The sequence below is a fragment of the Drosophila suzukii genome, chromosome X (genome assembly GCF_043229965.1).
Source record: "Drosophila suzukii chromosome X, CBGP_Dsuzu_IsoJpt1.0, whole genome shotgun sequence".
NCBI classification, from domain to species: Eukaryota; Metazoa; Arthropoda; class Insecta; order Diptera; family Drosophilidae; genus Drosophila; species Drosophila suzukii.
Genome location: NC_092084.1, coordinates 4,494,191 through 4,514,936, shown reverse-complemented (window position 1 = coordinate 4,514,936; position 20,746 = coordinate 4,494,191). Strand labels below are relative to the sequence as shown.

The 20,746-nt window shown below is 42.1% G+C and overlaps 4 protein-coding genes across 5 annotated transcripts; 2 read left to right on the top strand and 2 right to left on the bottom strand.

The window, feature by feature from the left end:
- Positions 1 to 132: 132 nt before the first annotated feature.
- Positions 133 to 2,055, top strand: Ppt1 (Palmitoyl-protein thioesterase 1). Of its 2 annotated transcripts, XM_017081259.4 has the most exons (4): positions 147 to 705; positions 1,325 to 1,474; positions 1,569 to 1,695; positions 1,763 to 2,055. In XM_017081259.4, exons 1-4 carry the CDS (start codon positions 179 to 181, stop codon positions 1,883 to 1,885), a joined length of 927 nt encoding a protein of 308 aa, XP_016936748.1. In that variant the 5' UTR covers positions 147 to 178; the 3' UTR covers positions 1,886 to 2,055. The 2 variants fall into 2 exon arrangements, 1 of the variants encoding a protein (XP_016936748.1); XR_010654780.2 differs by lacking the exons at positions 1,569 to 1,695; positions 1,763 to 2,055 and having other exon boundaries at positions 133 to 797; positions 1,325 to 1,465.
- Positions 2,001 to 10,526, bottom strand: CAH3 (Carbonic anhydrase 3). Its single transcript, XM_017081823.4, has 5 exons — positions 10,205 to 10,526; positions 3,808 to 4,193; positions 3,101 to 3,614; positions 2,781 to 2,917; positions 2,001 to 2,653 (listed from the first exon to the last, which is right to left on the bottom strand). Exons 3-5 carry the CDS (start codon positions 3,573 to 3,575, stop codon positions 2,513 to 2,515), a joined length of 753 nt encoding a protein of 250 aa, XP_016937312.1. The 5' UTR covers positions 3,576 to 3,614; positions 3,808 to 4,193; positions 10,205 to 10,526; the 3' UTR covers positions 2,001 to 2,512.
- Positions 10,527 to 10,915: 389 nt separating this feature from the next.
- On the bottom strand, positions 10,916 to 15,385 carry Rubicon (run domain Beclin-1-interacting and cysteine-rich domain-containing protein rubicon). The gene is made up of 4 exons (XM_017081782.4): positions 14,986 to 15,385; positions 12,217 to 14,105; positions 12,000 to 12,153; positions 10,916 to 11,933 (listed from the first exon to the last, which is right to left on the bottom strand). Exons 1-4 carry the CDS (start codon positions 15,250 to 15,252, stop codon positions 11,739 to 11,741), a joined length of 2,505 nt encoding a protein of 834 aa, XP_016937271.2. The 5' UTR covers positions 15,253 to 15,385; the 3' UTR covers positions 10,916 to 11,738.
- An 862-nt stretch (positions 15,386 to 16,247) lies between these two features.
- Positions 16,248 to 19,135, top strand: LOC139352159 (protein roadkill-like). The gene is made up of 3 exons (XM_070997376.1): positions 16,248 to 16,270; positions 17,146 to 17,415; positions 17,466 to 19,135. The coding sequence occupies exon 3, from the start codon at positions 17,530 to 17,532 to the stop codon at positions 18,310 to 18,312; it is 783 nt and encodes a 260-aa protein (XP_070853477.1). The 5' UTR covers positions 16,248 to 16,270; positions 17,146 to 17,415; positions 17,466 to 17,529; the 3' UTR covers positions 18,313 to 19,135.
- Positions 19,136 to 20,746: the final 1,611 nt, after the last annotated feature.

Genomic DNA, 20,746 nt, shown 5'->3' with positions numbered 1-20,746 from the left:
TAAAACTATGAGCTAGCTTATAAATAGGCAAATACCCATTCCCGAGGTGAACGTAGCTATTTTATTGCGCATCACTGGCGCAGCCAAGTGCAGTAGGGGGAATACCCTTAGTATCGATAGCCCCTGCAGTCGACATCGTTAATTACCTCTAACTTAGAATGTCATATCTACAAGAATAATGGGCTGCAAAACTAAGACGCTGATCGTGCTGTTGATCGCGCTCCTGATCGTTATCTACAAGTGGTGGAAGCCGACGGCCGGCGGCACCAATCCGGATGTCCTGCCCGTGGTCCTGTGGCACGGCATGGGCGACACCTGCTGCATGCCCTTCAGTCTGGGCGCCATCATGAGCCTCATCGTGGAGCAGACAAAGGGCGGCTACGTGCGGTCCCTGCAGATTGGCGGCAATCCGATCCTGGACTGGCAGAGCGGCTTCTTCATCCATCCCGACGAGCAGGTGGAGTGGGTATGCCAGCAGTTGCTGCAGGACGAGCGGCTGGCCAAGGGCTACAACGCCATCGGCTTCTCGCAGGGCGGCCAGTTCCTGCGGGCGGTGGCCCAGCGCTGCCCCCAGCCGCCGATGAGGACCCTCATCAGCCTCGGCGGCCAGCACCAGGGCGTCTTCGGGCTGCCCATGTGCCCCACGCTCAGCCAGAAGTCCTGTGACTACATTAGCCGGCTCCTCAACAGTGCCGCCTACTCGGAGTGAGTACTGGTACACAGTGGAGTACCCGAACAGGATTTGATCCGAAATCATATCAATGAAAAGAGATGGTTACCGGTCCGATAACAGCCAGGTAGAGTTCTGGATCAGATTCTGCATTAGATCACAACTTATTATATCATTTAAGTATTTTTCTGGTTTCCTTGCATTATTTTTAAAGAGCTCTACTTCAGAAAAAATATTCTTGAGTATTCCCAAAAAAGATGTGATCTGAAGTCATGTCATCGAATAAAGATGGCTGCCGGTCTGATAATAGCAAAGTAGAGGAACTTCCGGTTTAGATTCTGCATTCGATCCTAACTTGTCATATCAAATAGCATTTCAGTTTCTTTGTTCATTTTAAATTATCTTTAAAAACATTAATTTCTGGAAAAATTTGCAGACTATTCCCATTTTTTCTTTTATATGTTGTCTTGAAAACGAGTAAGAACAAGCAAACAGAACGATCAGCGGAAAAGCTTGAAACAATAAACATAAAAAAATAGCTTCGTTCAGCCCCTTTTCAGGGATTTGTTTGCATACCGCGGAGTTTATGTTCCCCGATATTTCACGAATTGTCTCCATCTCTTTCTAAACGATGGGTTATATTCGTTCTTATAGGGAGGCCCAACATAACTTGGTGCAGGCCACCTACTGGCATGATCCGATCATGGAGAACCACTACCGCCTGGGCAGCACATTCCTGGCCAACATTAACAATGAGCTGTACCTCAACACCTACTACGTGGAGAACCTCCAGAAGCTAAAGAAGTAAGTCTCGAAAGTCCTAGAGCATATACTTTATGAAACTTGGAATAACCCAGGAATATTCTCTATCGAATAATGTATAAACCTTGCCTTGCAGATTCGTAATGGTTATGTTCTTGAACGATACGATTGTCCAGCCGAAGGAGTCCCAGTGGTTCCAATTCTACACCAGCGGACAGGACAGAATCATCCAGCCTTTCAATGAGAGCAAAGCCTATCAAGATGTTCGTATATTCATGATAATAATCCTTTTGCGGCCTTAACATATAATCTTCTTTGTTCCTCCCCCAGTTGCATTTGGATAAGATGGAAAGCGAGGGAAAACTCGTCTTCCTCGGCATTGAAGGTGATCACTTGGCCATATCCAAAGAGTGGTTTATCAAGAACATTGTGCCTCTTCTACTCGAAAAATGAGGTGCTATTAAATTTCAAACAGAAACGTGATAAAAAAAAAATGTGACAAAGGAGAGCGCTTACCCACGATTAGAGGATAGTGCTCCAGATTTAAACTAGGTTTTAATACCATATATACTTTTATACATGTTTAATTAGGTATTTAATAAATTCAGTTGGGACATACAAAATGTGTTGGTTTGCTTTTATCGCTTATCGTTTTCATGCTTTCTCGCTTTCACTGTTTAACTAATTAACTTAAACGTTAGGATTACGTCTCTTGTAGATGTCTTAAGTAGTTGTGCCCGATATTTCTCTGAAATATTCAATGCAAGGCAACCGCGTGTTCCGACTAAAATGATTCCATACACGTAACCGTATCGTAATTACTCCGTATATATAGATATATATATATATATATATGTTTGTTAGGTATATAACGCTATGTACATGAGGCAAATAACAAAAGCAGCTTACAGACAACCATAGACAGATATAGGTTTACATATAGAAATAAAGTTTAGTTTAGGATTCACTTTTCACAGGCGATTGGGCGGAGGAAACTGCGCGGAAGGTTGGGAAATTGGGGAAGTTGGGAGCGGGAATCGTAGATTATCGAGAGAGGACCCAAGTCACATGGCAAGCACATCATAACTTGGACTTTGGATTGGTGTTGCGTGCGAAGAAGATCTCCGGGTCCTTGTGCGGACGCTGGATCTCGCGATAATTGTTGACTATCTTTTTGGACTCATCTTTGGGACACGATTGCAAATTGCGAAACACCTGAACCTGCAAAGTAAAAGAAGATTAGTTCAGTCTTAAATACCAAATGAAATTGATTACTGCCCAAACTCAAAATAAGCTAGTGGGAAACCATTTATCTGTATAGCTCTTTTGAACTTGGATCCAAACTCACCTGGCCGCGCGACACGTAAATGGGGGTGCGGTAGATGATCCAGGTGACACTTTCGAAGTACGGCGCCGTTGTCAGAGAACCCTTGTATGTGTAATAATGCTTGCTCAGCTCCTGCAGACCAATCCACGATAGGCAATCTAAAAAGAGGATGGAAAAAATAATAAAATACTTGTTCCGGCTACAAAAAATGTAACTCGTCGGTTTAGGGAGTGACCAACTGGTAAACCTCAATACAACTAATATAAGAATTACATTGAATGATAGCTTTTAGTAGCTGGTACTTTGGCCACTCCCTAAGTATAGAAAACCTTAAAACGCACCGGAATCCAGCGACGCACTCGTGTGGATCTTCTGAACGATGCGGATGCCCTCGGTGATCTTCTTGAACTCCGGACAGTCCTTCTCGCCGCAGGCCTGGATGAAGAAGGCGACGACGGCCAGGCCGTCGGGCTTGTTCTTGGCCTCCGCGAAGTCCTTGTACTTGGCATTGTAGTGGACCGCGTGGGCCTCCATTGAGTACTTCATGCCCTCCAGCGTGTGCTCGCAGCCGGACTCGTCGCAGTCCGACCAGTGGAAGTGCAGCTGCTCGAACACGTACATGTCCGTGTCCAGGGCACCTCCGATTATGTATGGCTGCTGCTTTCGTTTGCTGAAAGTGACCATCGCGGAGGTGCCTGTGTTCTGGACCCGGGCCACGCCCACAGGCTCCCAGTGACCGTGGTACTCCAGCGGATCCACATCGTCGATGTGCTCGATGGCACGGTTGCTGATCTCGATGGGGGATTGTACAGGCATTGCTCTCTGGCTGCTGATTCCTTCCGGGTCTTAATTATGCTAAAAATAGGGAAACAAATGTAATAAATTAGATTTAAATCGATAATAAGGCTGCTAATAAAGAGCAAGGACATGTATTCTGCACAGTAGGTTGTTAAAATAAGCTTGGGGGGTTTGTTTATGAATGCATCATTTCCACCTGGAAATACATATAAGATCTTTGCTCTGATTGCCATCCACCACGCATAGCCACCTTTTCCAGTTTTGAACTCCTAATCCTAACTCCTAGCACCGATTCCTAGCACCCGATCCGTTCCGTTCCGTCGTGCTCCTGTTCCTGTTCCCGTATCGGTTCCTCCTCCTCCGACGACAACTCCCTATGTGATGTGGGCTGCGTTCAGGTATTTCTTCTTCCGGAGCTTGTAGACACGCCCGCGATCGTCGGCGCTGGCGTCCAAATGCTCGGCTGGTGACAGCAGCGCGGCTCGCGGCGGCGTTGGCGATGTCGACGTCGTGGTGGCGACTGCTCCGCTGGGCGCTCGCGTCTCGGAAAAGTTCTCTATGCCGGCGCCTCCAACGACCGACGCCTGCTCCTCCTCTTCAGATCCGCGGAGTTATTAAACCCGATTGGAGGTGCACCTGGAAGAGGTAGAGAAATGGCGATATAAGTCGTGGGTATCCGCGAAAATCGGTTGCTTAATAAAATTACTTTCGAAGAGCTTTGATACTATTAAGCTTTGAAATCTAAGTAATAGTTTCTCAGCGCTATTAAAAAACTGATAACGCGAATTCTTCAGTATCTTGATTAAATTAATCTGAAACACTGGAAACGCGAATTCTTCAGATTCTTAATAAAATTATTCTGATTGATTTTTTATCAAAGGGCACTGATAGTTTGGCTCAACCGTTTTCGATCAGTTGGGGATTTGTATTCACTCAAAGCTTGTCCTACTTACAAGCTTGATATATCTAGTAATATCGAGTTTCCAAAAGCGGTAATTTCCCGTATCGAGAGGAAACGGGAGTCAACCATTCAGGGCCACGGAATCAATTAAATGTTTAGCAATTCGCGTGCTGGGGATCCGCCCTTCGCCTTCCCGTGGAAAATTGACACCACGACCAATGCATTTTCCACTCCCACTCCCACCCCCTCAACGTTTGATTAGCCATTTGTGTAATTAAAGTGCGTTGGAGGACAGATAAATGTCTTTGTTCAATGCGTAACCTCCTCTTTTTTTCTTGCTGCTTAAATATTCAGGCGACTAAGCCACCGCCAAGTTGTCATCTTGTTTGCACAATTTTCCTCGTTATAAAGCAATTTTCATCTATTGATTTTCACTTTATTTCCACTTTATTAAAAACACAATTGGAGCGGGGCTACGAATGGGAAACGTTGGCGCAATTAAATATTGATTGGCAGGGAAATTCTTGCAATTGACGCAACAAAAAAGTGTTATAGCAATAAAACGTGGGGAGCATATCCACGAAAACCCAAGGCCAAAAATACGGCTATTAATCTAATCGATGATATGACGGTTAGATTTGTTAACAAGTCATTAAAATCGTAATAAAAGTAAGGATTTGGTCGTTCTTGGGACTCGGAGAAATAAAATACTACAATACTATTCGAATCTTGTTCGAAGACTGTAAAGAGAACTCAACAATCAAAACTTTTATATTGTGCTTATACTAAAATTTAAGAACCTTTTATAATAATGAAAATGTCATATTGACGTCTTAATACCCCACACGCTGCATCGTTTATAAGGTTTTATATATGTAAACACAAAGTCATTTCCAGGCAGGTGTCGAAAAGTAATTAAGATAAGAATCTGGATATCCAGCACATAATGTATGAAAATTACACATTTAATAATAATATTTTGCAGGTTTCTGGGTTAAATGCTGGTATTGTTTGCCACGCACTATGTATGTGCATTTGCTTGCTAATTTTGAACGTACCTAAACGAACGACGGGCCGTAAATTAAATTATTTTCGTATCGATTTATGGAGCTGCTTAAAGCCAGATTAACCCGACTAATGTTAAATAATTGCCGAGAATAAAGTCAAATATGATTTTAATTGGCAGTTTTATAATCCGCCAGCGGACGCACTCAGAGATACAGAAACGAATACACATGTGTAGTTATAAGTTAGTCTCAGACATACAGGTGAAGGTGTCAAGAAGTCGATCGGCAGACGTGTGAGGAGCTTATCGCCCCCCGATAGGAACTCGAGCTGTATGTATATTTACGACAGACATTATGGGGCGAGCCACATAAACGAATCGATCATAACGAAAGCATTTCCAGATAACTCCAATCCGATCCAAGGCTGGACTAAAAACTTTCGACCCCGATTCGGTCCTCAAATTGGTAACCAGAAACTTCCAGAACCACTTGACTCAGCTAAATTTAAAATTGCATTGGTCATTGGCCTTTTCAACACGCTTAGAAATGCGAGAAACATACATCTGATAGCTTATCTGTTATCAGATTATTTGACACAATATTTTGCTCTCGACGTCTCTGATACATATATGTATTTCTTAAAGAAGGCCAACTCTACGTTTCTTCTCACGTGATTTGTGATTCCCTCTCTCAAGATCGATCAGTTGGGGGTAACAAACAAACAGTTTTCAATTAAAGAACTTCTCTTCTATCTTATCTAACATTTTTAATGGATTTTTTGTTCCTTAGATGATTTCATTTTCTTAATTAATACTGCTAGATATTTAATTGAGTTTATTTTTAGACCTTAATTGGAATATATAATGGTTATCTTTTCACATTTGCACATTTCAGTTATACTTTTATGTTGCGTGTTGAGGCCCACTTGATATCATCTTATTCAACTAGTTAAAACAACTTGCTGTATCCAGATTTTACCGACATTTCTGTTTTCTTCCTTATCTTATCCAGATATATATGATGTTTTTGTATTTCTCTGACATGCATATTCATTTATCTTGTATTTGTATGACTCTACAGACGACACAGTGTCTGCCAATAGTTTTTGCACGGGTTTCCTCACGATTTTAAATGGTTTATGAAACTGGTAATATTTTTTGACCTATATCAAAAGCGTTTATTCCTTTTCCTTTATTAGTATCCATTTTATAATGTTTTCCTCATGTTCTGAGTTCGCTTATTGGAATCCATCATGAATCCTTCCTCAATCATTCCCTTCCTAATTTCCTTCATGGTTCTCTTGGAAGTTTAAGGTCTATCGTTATCCACACGGCGCCAGTTGCGACCTAAAAATGTAGCCAGATTAGAAATGGTTTATAGTTCGAGATATCTGCGTTTTCTTACCTTCCCAAATCGTGTGGTTCCAAAGTCTCGTTTTCGTCCCGCTGCAATGGGTCTGCTTACATGTCCGTTCGTTATCACACCTAACGTTTTTACTATCTGCATAAAATTACACAACTAATGGTGGGTAAACACACACGGAAATCGTATTTATAGTCCGGCAACCGGTATTTGTTATCATTATGATAGAATTTGCATAGAGTGGAGAGGATTTTATTTTCGGCCATCGGTGATAAGGTGATTCGATGGGTGGAAAATTAACGGAGCCGAATTCAAGTGCTGGATTGATTCAAGTGCCCCAGCACGTCAACGGAGGCCTTGGAGGGGCTGCGATCTGGGTGCGGGATAAGGGGCGTGGCCGGGGGCAGTTAGGCGTTTCCACCCAGATAAAAGCGAAACATGACAATCAGTCATGTTTCCACTATCGAATGACTTTTGATTTCCGATTCGAATCAAGAGTCTTGCCAAATTAATTTTTTCGCGTTCAAAGGGTATGTTTGAACTTGATAATGTTATTGTGGAACAAGTTAAATAAAAATTTCCATATTGTGTCATAGTTATAAAAGAATAATCAATAAGTCTAAACATCTAAGCAACTCAATAAATTCAAATTTCTAAATCAATGAGATAAATCTTAAGATTTTCTCATTATCTATAAGAGCTTTTAATATTAATTAAAGATAAGTTCAAAAAATATTACATTTATTAACGCTAAGTTTCCCATATATTACTCGCTTGTAAAAAAGTGTGATATTTTCAAACTAGGTCCATAATTTATTAATTTCTCATAAATCATTTAATGGAAAAATCTCTATTAAATAATTGCACATATTTTTTTTAATTCCCCCAAAGTATTTAATAGGAAACTCTCCATTGAAGGACTCTAAATAGCATATAATATTATTAAATACATCTAAGTTATTACCAAACTCTCCCATCACCTAGATATAATGATATTTTCGTGTAACAAACTGTGTTCGCTGTGTAAACTCCCTTTATCGAGATCATGTTGGAGCGAAACGTCAGCAATTCCACTTAGTTGATATCGAATAGGGGCTTATCGCACCAGATGAACGACTTGTACGTCCGGATGGGATCGATGTCTCTGGGGTGGGCGTGTGGAATCAGCGGAATTTGTGCGGTTGCAAGTGGCCGTGAAATGGGCATGTACATTTGTATGTACAGTGTACATATAGTGAGCAAAGTCGGACCAAAATACTCCGCAATAAATAAAGGTGGTTAAGTAATTGCATTGACCGTTGGCCCCAGCGAGCAAATAAGTCAACAAAGCACTACACTACTCAATGAAACACCGAGAAGATAGTCATGCTTCTGGAAACAGTTGAACCTCGAACTATCCCAAGATATTTACCATAATCATTAGGGAAAATACTTCTAAGCTTAATTTAAATGAAAGCCAATCTCATAACTATTAAATGTTAACTAATATGTTAGTTATGCTACCAATTGTTTTTAGAGTTTTTAGAGTGCTAGGAACCGGGAGTTCCAGGAGCAGATAGGAGCAGTTCCCAGCCACCTATGAACCTATGACCTCATCCATCCATCAAACGCGCTATCCAACTGGCCATCCAATCCAACTAGCGTTATATATGGGCAAGTCAACGTTGACGAGGCGGCAGAAGGAGCAACAGGAGCCAGCTATCGACCAAATAACAAATATCCCTAACGACTCAAATCCCCAGAAAGTCGCAGGTGGGGGTATATTAAAGCTAGACACGTGCGAAACCCTGGACTAGTTGGTTGTACTTCAATCGAAAATATACGTGTTTTGATAATATTCAAATGGGAATGTCACATTTCTGTATGAGAAATATCAAAGGTTATTCTTGTGCTAGCCAATGTTTGAACTGTTTTTAATAGATTTTTATAGGATATGTTAAATAAAAAGTTTATAGCTAACCGTATATCGAACTTTTTCAAACGATCCCTAGCAATCAAAACTAATTAATGTTTTTTACCTCGTTAATATATTTGATAGGGCCATTGCAATTAATATTTGGCACTTAAAAATATAGTTCAGTTCTCTAAAAGCGTCTTAATTTTCAATAGGTTATTTTACTAGCACACTGACTCGATTAAATTATAAATAAACCACTTAAAAGCAAGCAATTAAATCGTTTTGTTAATACTTTAATTTGGGGCTTGATTACTATTGTTTATAAACACAGTTTTTATAAGACATTTATCAGACATAAAGGTTTTTAATTTCGTATGATCTATTAATCATTGTTTTTAATATTCCAGTTATAGTGAGTCAGAAGTTTAATGTTTTTAAGAGGGTTCGTATACTTGTATTTTGAAGGCTAACCAATAAGGTTGTGTAAGAATTTTAAATAACCTCTGTACATAATATAAGGAAATTAAACTAAAATAAACAAATAGGCAAATATTATACATTACATCGTATAATATACATTATATATTATATTAAACAAAAGTTAAAATCTATCCTAGACTGATAAAAAAGTGACCCAAATCGGATCCTAAAGCATACCCTTAAGATCCAAATAACTTAGGATACCCAGTTCTTTATGGATTGTTTACGTTTACGCATGTTCCCCATGCCCAACAGATGGCGCTATCTTGTCCATCCAAATCTATGTGTGCTCTCTCTTGCTCACTATTTTCGTATTCATTGGCGCTTGTCACGCGACATTTATTGCATGTACATTCCCCGCTTTTAGAGGGTATTTACAGTTTAGTCACTGCATCAGCTGTTTTGATGCTGACTTTGCAGCGAAATAGAAGTAGGAAAAGAGTAGCAAAACGAAATGAAGCAAATCAAAATCAATAAAATCATTTTTTGCTCCAAGTGCAGGGTCAAACTCACACAGCCACACACACACTCCAAGTTGACCTTCACATGCACGCAGAGGGGGAGAAAGAGAGCGAGAGGCGTGAAATTCACGTGAACAAAAAGTCCGTGAGTGGGAGAGGGAGGGGTTGTAAAATTATGATTAACGGAAGAGCAAAGCCAATATGTGTAATAATATAATGCCGCTATCTCGCTCACTCCTTTGCCGCTCCAAATGCTCTTTTCTTCGTTTTTGCTCTCTTCTCTGCTCGCTCATTCATTTGCATTTCGTTTTTGTTTTTGTATTTTTGGGACAAGCGGCCGGCGTGTTGTTGTTGTTGCTTCCTGTTAAGTGTTTGTTTTTTTCCGTTGGCGGCGACAGACATTTTTAATAACTAACATACAAACGAACACACACACACGCTCCTAATTTGCGCATGTTCTGCGTGTGTGTGTGTGCGAAGAAGAAGCGCGGAGTTTTGGAGTTTCTGTGCCATCATCTTATTTCGCTGGCAATATTTACCTGTTGATTTGCTTTCGCTTATTCGTCGGTCGCCGCCTTTTCCGCTTGTCACCGCCTCGCCTCGCCGCAAATTAATTAGCAAACAATCCAATTGACGGCATTTATTTATGCTCGCAATTTCGCATTGGCCGCCGCACACCAGCACACACACTTACACACGCACTGCGCAAAAACAAGAACAAAAACCAAGTACCGTTCGTAGTTTCAGCGTTGAAGAGCATTTGCGGGGTCTTTTTTAGAATTCACGAGTTTTATTCGAGCATACACAACCATACACAACCACTACCGTTCAGTTTTTTTTTCGACTGCGCTCAGCACAACGTAAGCAGACGTAAGCGTAACCGTAAGTGTCAGTAAAAAATGGAGATAGCAACAACGTAAGCTCTGCACAACGTAAGCAAAGATGTCATCGATGTTTACGTAACGTCATAAAAATACTAAATACTAAAAATACCAGCAAGACAAACTATCAGAAACATCGCGGTTCATTTCGCTCCGGTTTCGAAGTTTATGTGGGCGCCAAATCACGAACTTGAAATTAACCGGACAAATTATAAACCACTCTTTAAAATATTTATGTTATAAGTATCTTTAGCAAAACTAATAAAAATCGAATAGTTTTAAAAACCAACTGCGAATGCATCCTATAATCGTTATTATGCTACCCTCCATGGCCCACATAATGATACATCTAGTGCAATTGAGCCAATATGCTAGTTAAGAAAATAAAATCTTTAATCACACAGTATAGTATGCAATAAATATTCGTATCGTAGTTGTTATATATGTATAAAATCAACATGGGTTCTCATCTTCCGCTCGAGGTAAACGATTCTTGTAACAGTTTTGGTAATTTACATGGTTATGTACAGTAGTCGTATAAATAATCGTAATTGTTATGCAAATATATGTACTTACTAGGGGGCCGACATTTAATATTCGACCTCGGAAACTATATAATCGGTGCTTCCTTAAACTTTTTTAAAATTTATGTGGTCTTCAATACGGTTTTGTTTAATTATTATTAGTGTGTGAGTATGTTTTTATAGATATAAAAGAATAGTATGAATTTAAGAGAAATTCTGATACTACTGACTGTCAATCTAACATTTGTAACAAGCAAGCAAGGAATGACTTTCCAATATATCAAAAAAATATATGTAGCTATACAAAGAATATTTAGGAGGCTTTTCGCCAAGAGAAAGTGATCTTTTAAATCGAATTTGAGGCAGATCCAATGCATGACTAACCTTAAGTATATTAATTGATTAATATCAATATCTTCCGTGATGTAAAAAAAAATAATTAAATAAATTAAAAAATAAGGCGTTATTCATTAATTTTTCTTTGAAATAGACAGAAAAGATTACTTTTCAACCTCTGCCAAAATTTCTTTCAGTGAAAAAAGGAGCACGGCTAAACAATAATGCATATAGTTTCCAAGACGAATATTGATCTCACTTAATTTCGCCTTCATTTCCTATCCAGCCCTTCGAATTCTGAGTTGCTTCTTCAACTCCACTTTGATCGGATGCTAGCTGGCACGATTCTGGAGACGGGAGCACCTGGGACACGGGTCGTCATGGCTGCGGCACCGACTGGTCATCTTCCAGCAGGCGCTGTGGAAACACGCCCCGCAGCGATCGCAGCGCTGGACCTTTCGCTGCCACGGGTAAATGAGCTCACCGCCCTTGCAGTGCTCACAAAGGAAGGCACGACCCGTACATAGCTGCGAAAATAAACGATATACGATGTAGATATCAATCTAAGCAACAGCTAGCGGTCTATTACTCACCACGCAGTTGTGCACGTGCTGTTCGCTCAAAGCGATCACCTCCTTGATGGAGCGGTTCATGCTGGTGTTCTGCACGTCCACGAAATCGCACATGGACCACATGTCCGGATCCTGGGTTAGGTGCGCCGGAATGGCAGTGAAGAACGCCTGCTCTCTGCCGGGTCGAGATAAAAGGTTAATAAATGGATACCCATGGGATACTCCATCTTCCACTCACCGCGTGGCAAAGCGACAGTTGGCTATGAATCCTTTGACCGCCCGCAGCTGCAGCCGCTTCCTCCTCGCCCTGGCCAGTTCCTTGTGCTTGTACAGCTGGCCATTCAGATCCGGGACGTGGAACAGCGGAAAGGCGTACATCTGCTCGATTAGGCGGTAGGCAAAGGAGCAGACCGGATAGCAGCGAAAGTCCCAGGAGCGCAGGATCCTGGCGGGGATCGCGGAAATCTGGTTGCGATGGCAGCCAGTGCACAGGTACTTGCCCAGGTACGTGCAGTAGCGGAAGTGCTGCTGCAGATGCTTGGCCACCCGCATCCCGCAGCCGGCACAGCGATTGTTCTGCCTTTGCAGCACCTTGGTGCGATTCTCCGAGGGATGTTCGGTGAATATGATCTGCTGACGTGGCGGTGCCCAGCTGGCGGTGCCTCTGGTCAGGCTGGCCTGCTCGTGATCCTCGTGCTTGGGTATGGGCAGGGGCAGCAGTTGCTGGGGTGCCTCCTGCTCGGAGACCAGCCACTTGAGGTGTCCCAATCGCGGCAGCTGCTGTTCGCTGAAGCGGGATATCAGCTGGAGGCCCACCGCCTCGGCACTGTTGCTCTGCACGTCGCCGGGTATCTGCTCCACGTAGGGCATCAGGTTCGGCTCCGAGGGATTCGTGTTCGCCGGTCCCGCTGGCCTGGCAAACCGCCTGCTCCACTTCACGTGCTCTATGGCCGTGATGCAGGCCTCCGAGATCCGAAAGTGGGCATTCTCCTTCTCCAGCTGCGTGTTGTTGTGCGTTTGCCGGGACATCTGCAGGAACGAGGCCAGCGACTGCTGATCTATCTTATCGCTGCCCGGCGTAATGCTCACCGAACTGGAGGCTGTGGTGGAGGTGGTACTGCCCCCTCCGGCCGAACCTTGAATATCCCAGGGAGCCGAGGTCCCTCCGGTTGTGGTGGCAGCAGCCTCGTCCAGCATGCTGACACCCTCGAAGAGGGTTTGATGCTTCTTCAGCTTGCGACCGTTGACGGGCAAAAAGGTGTCCAGCATGCCGCCATCTCCGGAGGCATTCAGATCCTCGCCCACGCCCCGCTGAAACCAGCTGGTGTACAGGGGCGTCGAGCCAAAGAAACTGCCCAGATAACTGCCCACTGACGAGGACACCTTGGGTGCCTCCTGCATCTTCTTCTCGTGCACTTCGGGCGCCACTTCCTGGGGCGTTTGGTCGGTCCAGATTTTTATGTCATCACAGTTGATCAGCTGGATGCGTTTGGGACTGTCGCTGGATGAGCAGGAACTGGTGGAAGGTGCGTCCAGGTGGTCCTCCCTCGGCTTGGCGCTTCTCGAGCTGCTGAACGTTTGGCAGCGCCGTCTGAAGGACGTCCTGTCGTCCAACTCCTCGTCCTCCTGAGTGAGATTAGGCAGGCTCTTGAGTCGCCTGAGGAAACTGCGCTTCTGTAGCCTCTCCTCTGGCACCACTTGCAATTTGGGCGAGATGCTGAAGTTCGGCTGGGAGCAGGTGCGTCGATGGCGCAGCTGATGCCTGACTTCCAGCTGGCCCAGCAGGCCGCTCTGGTTGAGCTGGACAGCCGTCAGGCAAACGAACAGAGCGGTGGCGTCACTGGACCGCCGCAGAAAGGCCTCCTCGCTGGGATAGTAGAGCTCCATCAGCTCCGGATCGGAGACCAGCGTCTGCAGGCACTGCGAGAGGCAGCGGGCGCGCAGGCAGCGGATAGTCCACTCGCCAAGGAACTCCTCCACTCCGGCCACCGCCGACGACGCACTGCCTCTGGCGCAATCCGGGCGATAAGGGGGCGGTCTGGCCTGCGACTGTTGCTGCTGCTTTCCTGCACTCGCCAGCAGAAACTCAAAGTCGTCCGACAGTCGCTGAAGTTCCACGGGCTGCAACTGATAAAGACGGAGAGTGAGACGTTGCATAAATACAATTCGATTGCAAAACAATGGGGGAAGTCTGCGACATGGGGTTAACGAATGGGGGATACCCTCTATAAATCCGAGGATTTAATGATACATTATGTTTTACACTTTTGAAATGGATGGTAGCATAGCCATACAATATCATAAAATCCATTATAATGTTGTATAAATATAAACTAACAATTTTAATAGATTTATTTACAAAGAAGAACATTTAAAAGTATTTTTAAAATATTGTATTATAAAATGCCCTTTTCTTCAGAATCGCAGGGTGTATATTTTTATTTTTAAATTGATTGTTTATTATATTATTGGGTTACAAGTACTGGCTTTAAAGTACTGCATTTGTGAGCCCCAAATCCTATACAGTTTAGGTCGGCTTTGTGCTCAATCGATTCTAGAGAAATGCATTATAAACCATACAAACAGAGTATTGAGATTAAATAACTTATGTATATATAAGCTTATTTATTCTTAAGAACACTTGGTTCTGATTGCATTAAAATGTTTTACCTGTATGAAAGTTCAAGTCTTAAATTATTTATTTCATATAAAACCGAATAAAAATAAAATATTGTAATGAATCTATAAGAATAATGAAGAAGTAATACGTATTAAATTTAGAAACATAAGGTTTGGTCTATAAAAAAGGTTCAATATATTTAATTCATGCATGTATATTAATAATACTAATAGTATTACGTTTTACTTTTGCATAAACATATAAACTATTAGTTGTTTGTTGAATTACGGAGCATGTAACCCGATTATATGTATTGCAAGTAAAGTGAAGCAACCAAGAAGCCCCCAAAAAAAACATAGGGTGTCATGGGGTGTGTGATGTTCTCACCAGTCCATGTTGCAGAATACGGGTGCAGCTTTGGGCCAGCAATTGGAGACTATCCTTGGATTTGGCAGCCCGGAACCAGAAATTCGTGGATCTTCGCAAATCCGCGAGGAGCGAATTCCTGGCCAGCTGTTGTTGTTGCTGCAGTCGCTGTTTCTGCTGCGGATGCTCCGCTGTTGCGTCCTCCGCTGTTGCGTCTTCTGCTGCTGCGTCCACCGCGCTTTCTGCCGCGCCTGTTGCGAAAGGATGCGGGGGCGGGGGCGTGGCCATGGCTGCGCACTACACACGATCACAGGGGCGGAGGGCGGTGCGGTTGCATATTCGCGGTCCGATTAAATTAAAAGATTGTTTTGATTTTTTTGTAATATTATTTTTGTTAGTAATGACATAGCAGCAGTGTGACCATGAAATTATCGATAAGAAAATACCATCCCGATTGAAAAACATACCAAAAATACGGTATCTTTAATCTGGGTGGTGGGTGACACGGCTACGTTAGCTGTGACAAAGCGCGTACACAAACCTCTTTTTGCAGAATATTCGTTATGTTTAAAAAGAAAATTAATGATCAATGGGACTGCTTTGAAAATATTTATTTCACAGTTGCTGAATTAATTTTCAGACTACAAGTCAAATAATAATTATAATTCAACCGCAAACTGTTATATGTGCAAAATTTTACATTGAGAATTAAATTGGGCAAATGATGGAAGATCATTCTACAACATCTTGGATATATTGATGAAAATTTTCATACGAAGTCTCTCTTGCTATAAAGTAATGTCTAGAAAGTGCAAGGTTTTAAATTTTAAAACTAGATTTAAATATTTATCTCGATCCCAAGGCGATAGCAGCCGAATATCGATATAGCGTCAATTTCCATAGCGCCTTTGCTGACACTAAAAAATACCAGGACAGGATCAAAGGGGGCGCCAAAAGTCATGAAACGTCAAAAAAAACGAAAGGCCGCAAAGCACCAGTGAAAAAAAGTGAAACTGCGAAAAAAAATTGTTGAATCTGGAATTTTAGCGGTGAGTAATGCACAAGTAATATATTATCGTATGCAAATCGAGTGCAGCCTCCGCTTAGTAGACATTAAAGCTTGATTGATTGGTATTTAGTTAAGAACGCTGTTCATTTTCGGAAGATGCCCATTTGCCATCTCGCTCTGGCAAGATGGCGTCCATTTTAATTACGCTTTGGTGGCAAATTCCAAGTTAGCTCGCATTTTAATTGGTATTGTGATTTATTTTGCATTTGAGGCAACCAACAATTACCAAATAAAGAGGTAAGACGTTGTTCCTTAACCTCCCTCTTTGAATGTCAAGGATTTCGTTGGGGTTTCCCTATGTTCCAGGTGTCTCTGATGCAGACACAAATCAACATCCATACGAGTATCCAACTAAGTATTCGCATATTTTCGATTTACCAATAAAATTCTATTTGGTTCAGAAGCTTATAGCACCCGAATCGCACCATATTATCCCATTATAAGTTAGGATTTTAAGTTAACTACAAATTGAACTGTAATTTGCATTTACGGAAAATGGCAATAAAATGTTGAGATGGTATAAAAATGGTATACACTTTCGGATAAACATACTTTACAGTTACCTTACTAATACTACTACCATCTTATTTATACCTATTAAACCCCAATTATTCTCTGCATCGGGTTTAGGTTTTCTTATTGGAACACATCGCACCTCATTATCCCATATGACAAAGTTCTTAAGTGTTATTCTATCATAGAACCTCTCTTAGAACCATAATTTGCAGATACCGCCACACAATGATACGGAAAATGACAAAAAGATGTTACAATGGTGCACACTTTCTAAAAAAAAAATATAATCATATTATTTATACCTTTTAAACCCAAATTGCTCCCAGTATTGCAAAAAATAAGGAGCTTTTTAAAAGTATACTTTGAAATGGTAAAAAAAATGCTATACATTTCGGATAAAAGTACATATGATCATCTTATTTATCGCTTTTAAACCCAAATTTGTTCCTGTATTGGGTTTATTTGTGTATTCGCTTATTATTTGTCATTAGTTAAATAAGATTTGTGCAAAAAGTAAGACGATTTTAGTGTGCCTTTCGTAGCCTATTAAATTTCAATGGGAAAATAAAAATAAGTTATTTTGCTTTGGTATCTAGAGTCGCCCCGATCCCGCACGCATCCAGCAGAGAACGATGGCGGACAGGCGTATATGCTCGCCGCCCTCGCCCGGACTTGATCCGCCAGTCGCCGACATCTGGTGCTATACCCAGATCAAATTGGTTAGCTTTAGCTACATGTGGACCATAGATAACTTTAGCTATTCCCGGCAGGAGATGGGCGAAGTACTCAAATCGTCCACATTCTCATCCGGTCCCAATGACAAATTGAAATGGTGTCTACGGGTTAATCCCAAGGGTCTCGACGAGGTGAGTAAAGATTATATTTCGATATACATCATGTTAATTTCGACTGATAGATCTGTAGTCCGGGCCAAGATCAAATTGTCCATATTGAATAGCAGGCGTGAGAAGATCAAGTCCATGGAGTCAATAGAGGCTCACCGCTTTGTGCAGGGCAAGGATTGGGGCTTCAATAAGTTCATTCGCCGCCAACTCCTGCTGGATGAGTCCCACGCCCTACTGCCGGAGGACAGGCTGACCATCTTCTGCGAGATCAGCGTCGTGGCGGACACCCTGAACACCTCCGGACAGTCCACCATCGTGCCTCTGCTGAAAGCGCCCCAGTGCAAGCTGTCCGAGGATTTCGGAAATCTCTTTGACAACAAGTTGTTCAGCGATGTAACAATCTGCGTGGGCGGTACAGAGCTCCATGCGCACAAGGCCATCCTGGCAACTCGCAGCGTAGTCTTTGCGGCCATGTTTCAGCGTGGGATGGAGGAGCGTAAGCTGAATCGTGTGGTCATAACCGACGTAGAGGATCATGAGGTGCTCAAAGAAACTCTGCGTTTCATATACACGGGCAAATCGCCCAATCTAGGAAACATGGCTGATGAACTCCTAGCCGAAGCCGATAAGTATGCACTCGAAAAGCTGAAAGTGATGTGCGAGGAGGCGCTGTGCGCCAAACTCTCGGTGGAAAATGCAGCCAAAACACTAATTTTGGCTGATCTCCACAGTGCGGATCAATTAAAGGCACATACGCTTGAATTCATAAGTTCCCATGCCAGCGATGTGGTGGAAACCTCCGGATGGCGAAATATGATCGATAGTCACTCACATTTGGTAGCGGAGGCATTTCGTGCGCTAGCCACGTCACACATTCCAAGAATTGGACCACCAAGGAAACGCATTAGATTGCGTTAAAAAAATACAGTTCAAAAACTGCACCAACCATAATATTAATAACAACTTCAACAACATCAGCAGCAAATCGTACACCAAAGACAATCAACATCCAACAACGAACTAGAAATCAATACCAACAATGGACTCAACAATTGCAATATGAATGAGAATTTATATTGTTTCGTTTATTGTTTATTGTTTTTCATCCTTCCAAATTATTTGTCAACAAATTCCAAGAATTGGACCACCAAGGAAACGCATTAGATTGCGTTAAAAAAATACAATAATATGAATAACAACTTCAACAACATCAGCAGCAAATCGTACACCAAAGACAATCAACATCCAACAACGGTTGGATGTTGATTGTCTTTGGTGTACGTTTCCTTGGTGGTCCAATTCTTGGAATTTGTTGACAAATAATTTGGAAGGATGAAAAACAATAAACAATAAACGAAACAATATAAATTCTCATTCATATTGCAATTGTTGAGTCCATTGTTGGTATTGATTTCTAGTTCGTTGTTGGATGTTGATTGTCTTTGGTGTACGATTTGCTGCTGATGTTGTTGAAGTTGTTATTCATATTATGGTTGGTGCAGTTTTTGAATTGTATTTTTTTAACGCAATCTAATGCGTTTCCTTGGTGGTCCAATTCTTGGTTTATATGTTTTCGAGTCTAACTATTTACAATTAAAGGAGAAAACGAGAACAAAAAAGCGATTCAAAGTTTTGTAATCTAATTTTTGTATGTGTTAATTTTGTAGTTAATACAAAGTTTACACATTTTAACACTAAATTAAGCAACATGAGGTTGACATGCACCCTGGTGATCATCAAATACGGATTTTTCTTGCGATTACTGGAGAAGTCTACTAATATAGCTGAAAAATAGGATAACATAAAACGAGGATGATTTTCCAGCATCTGGAAATTTGAAAAATTCAGCATTTGAAAATCTTTTGATAGGAACCGGAAACTTGTTTTTAACCGAAGGTTGATTTAAGCGATTCAACCCCGCCCTGCTAATGAGTAGATAGTGGGTGCAATCCGTTCTTGACCACAGTGCCACGCCCCATTCTCTTTCACCGATCTCCACTGAAAATTAGAAACTGACCTTCTGGGCCGCTGAGTCACGAGACTTTTCCATTGAGACCAGGCCATTGGGATGGGGATCGGGGATCGGGGACTGCGGTTGGGACCTTGGCAGACATCGGGCCGGCACTTGCCCACCGTGGTTGGGGAGTGGTCGACATCGACATAGACATAGAAATAGGTAATTGGTAATCGCGAGCCTTTGGGGCCCCGAAGACATATCCCATTTGTCACAATCGCACTTGTGCCTTTGCTTTTGCTTGGTGGCATAATTTTTCACTTAACGCACGACTATAAATACCCAATGGTGCAACACATGTAAGACTATCTAAATTCAAATACAAACACAAATACAAATGTGATTGCTTATAGTTAACTCAATGATAATGCGTTCTCTGGTTATTTATGGCCGATATTTTATGCGATTAAATGCCATAATTTATCAAAGCTCTGCGCCCGGTGCTTGCTTTCATATTCCATATATTATTCTCTACTTCTATCTTTATGACATTTGCCACGATCAGGGATTACTTAAATGCCATGCTAAGCGGTGGAAGAAAGGATCGTGGGATGATGAGTCTATTATAAATACTTTTTGTAGATCATTTTTGGAACACACGAAATTTTTGTGCTATATAGGTGATTGTTAGGGTTAGGGTTATTAAAAACATGCTCTTCTAACTCTACTCGATTTTCTGCATGAAATCACCTGTTTACCGTCAATTTCTATGTTTATCTAAAAGAGGGTGGTCAAATCTTGTTACTTTCCATGTACTTTATTGACAGATTTAAAAAATTATGGTTTGGTGACCCCGAACCATTATTAATATTCACTTTTTCAGAGAGATGACTTAACGAAGCTAGTTTTTTCTCAAGTGATTATTAACACCCAACCTGACATCTCGGAGGAGGGCTTGTCTGGTCTGGGGAGGAATCATCCCACATATCGTGTGGCCGGTGCATGTGACTCCCGTGGAGGCGGTGACCCAATCTATGACACACGCTGCAGCGAGAAGGATTTTGTGCGGTGTTTTTCGTTCTTTTATTACTGTTATGACATTCAATAAGCAATTAGGCATTAATCACTGCCGGGGGCAGCATTAATCACCCGAGCGCGGTTCGGAGCTCCGAAAGCGAGCCTTCAACTTATGCATATTAGCGGAGCGCCAGAGAATCGGAGAGAATTGGCAAGCCGGGCGCTACGAGAGGAGGGGTTTCTAACCACGAACGAATAGTTGGCGACACAGCAAGTCGCACTCGCTGAGACGTCGATAGATAGACGGACAGACGGAATACCGCTTGCAAGACATGATGTCACCGTCTGTTTATAACTTGCCCGTCAGCGATGCAGATTGGA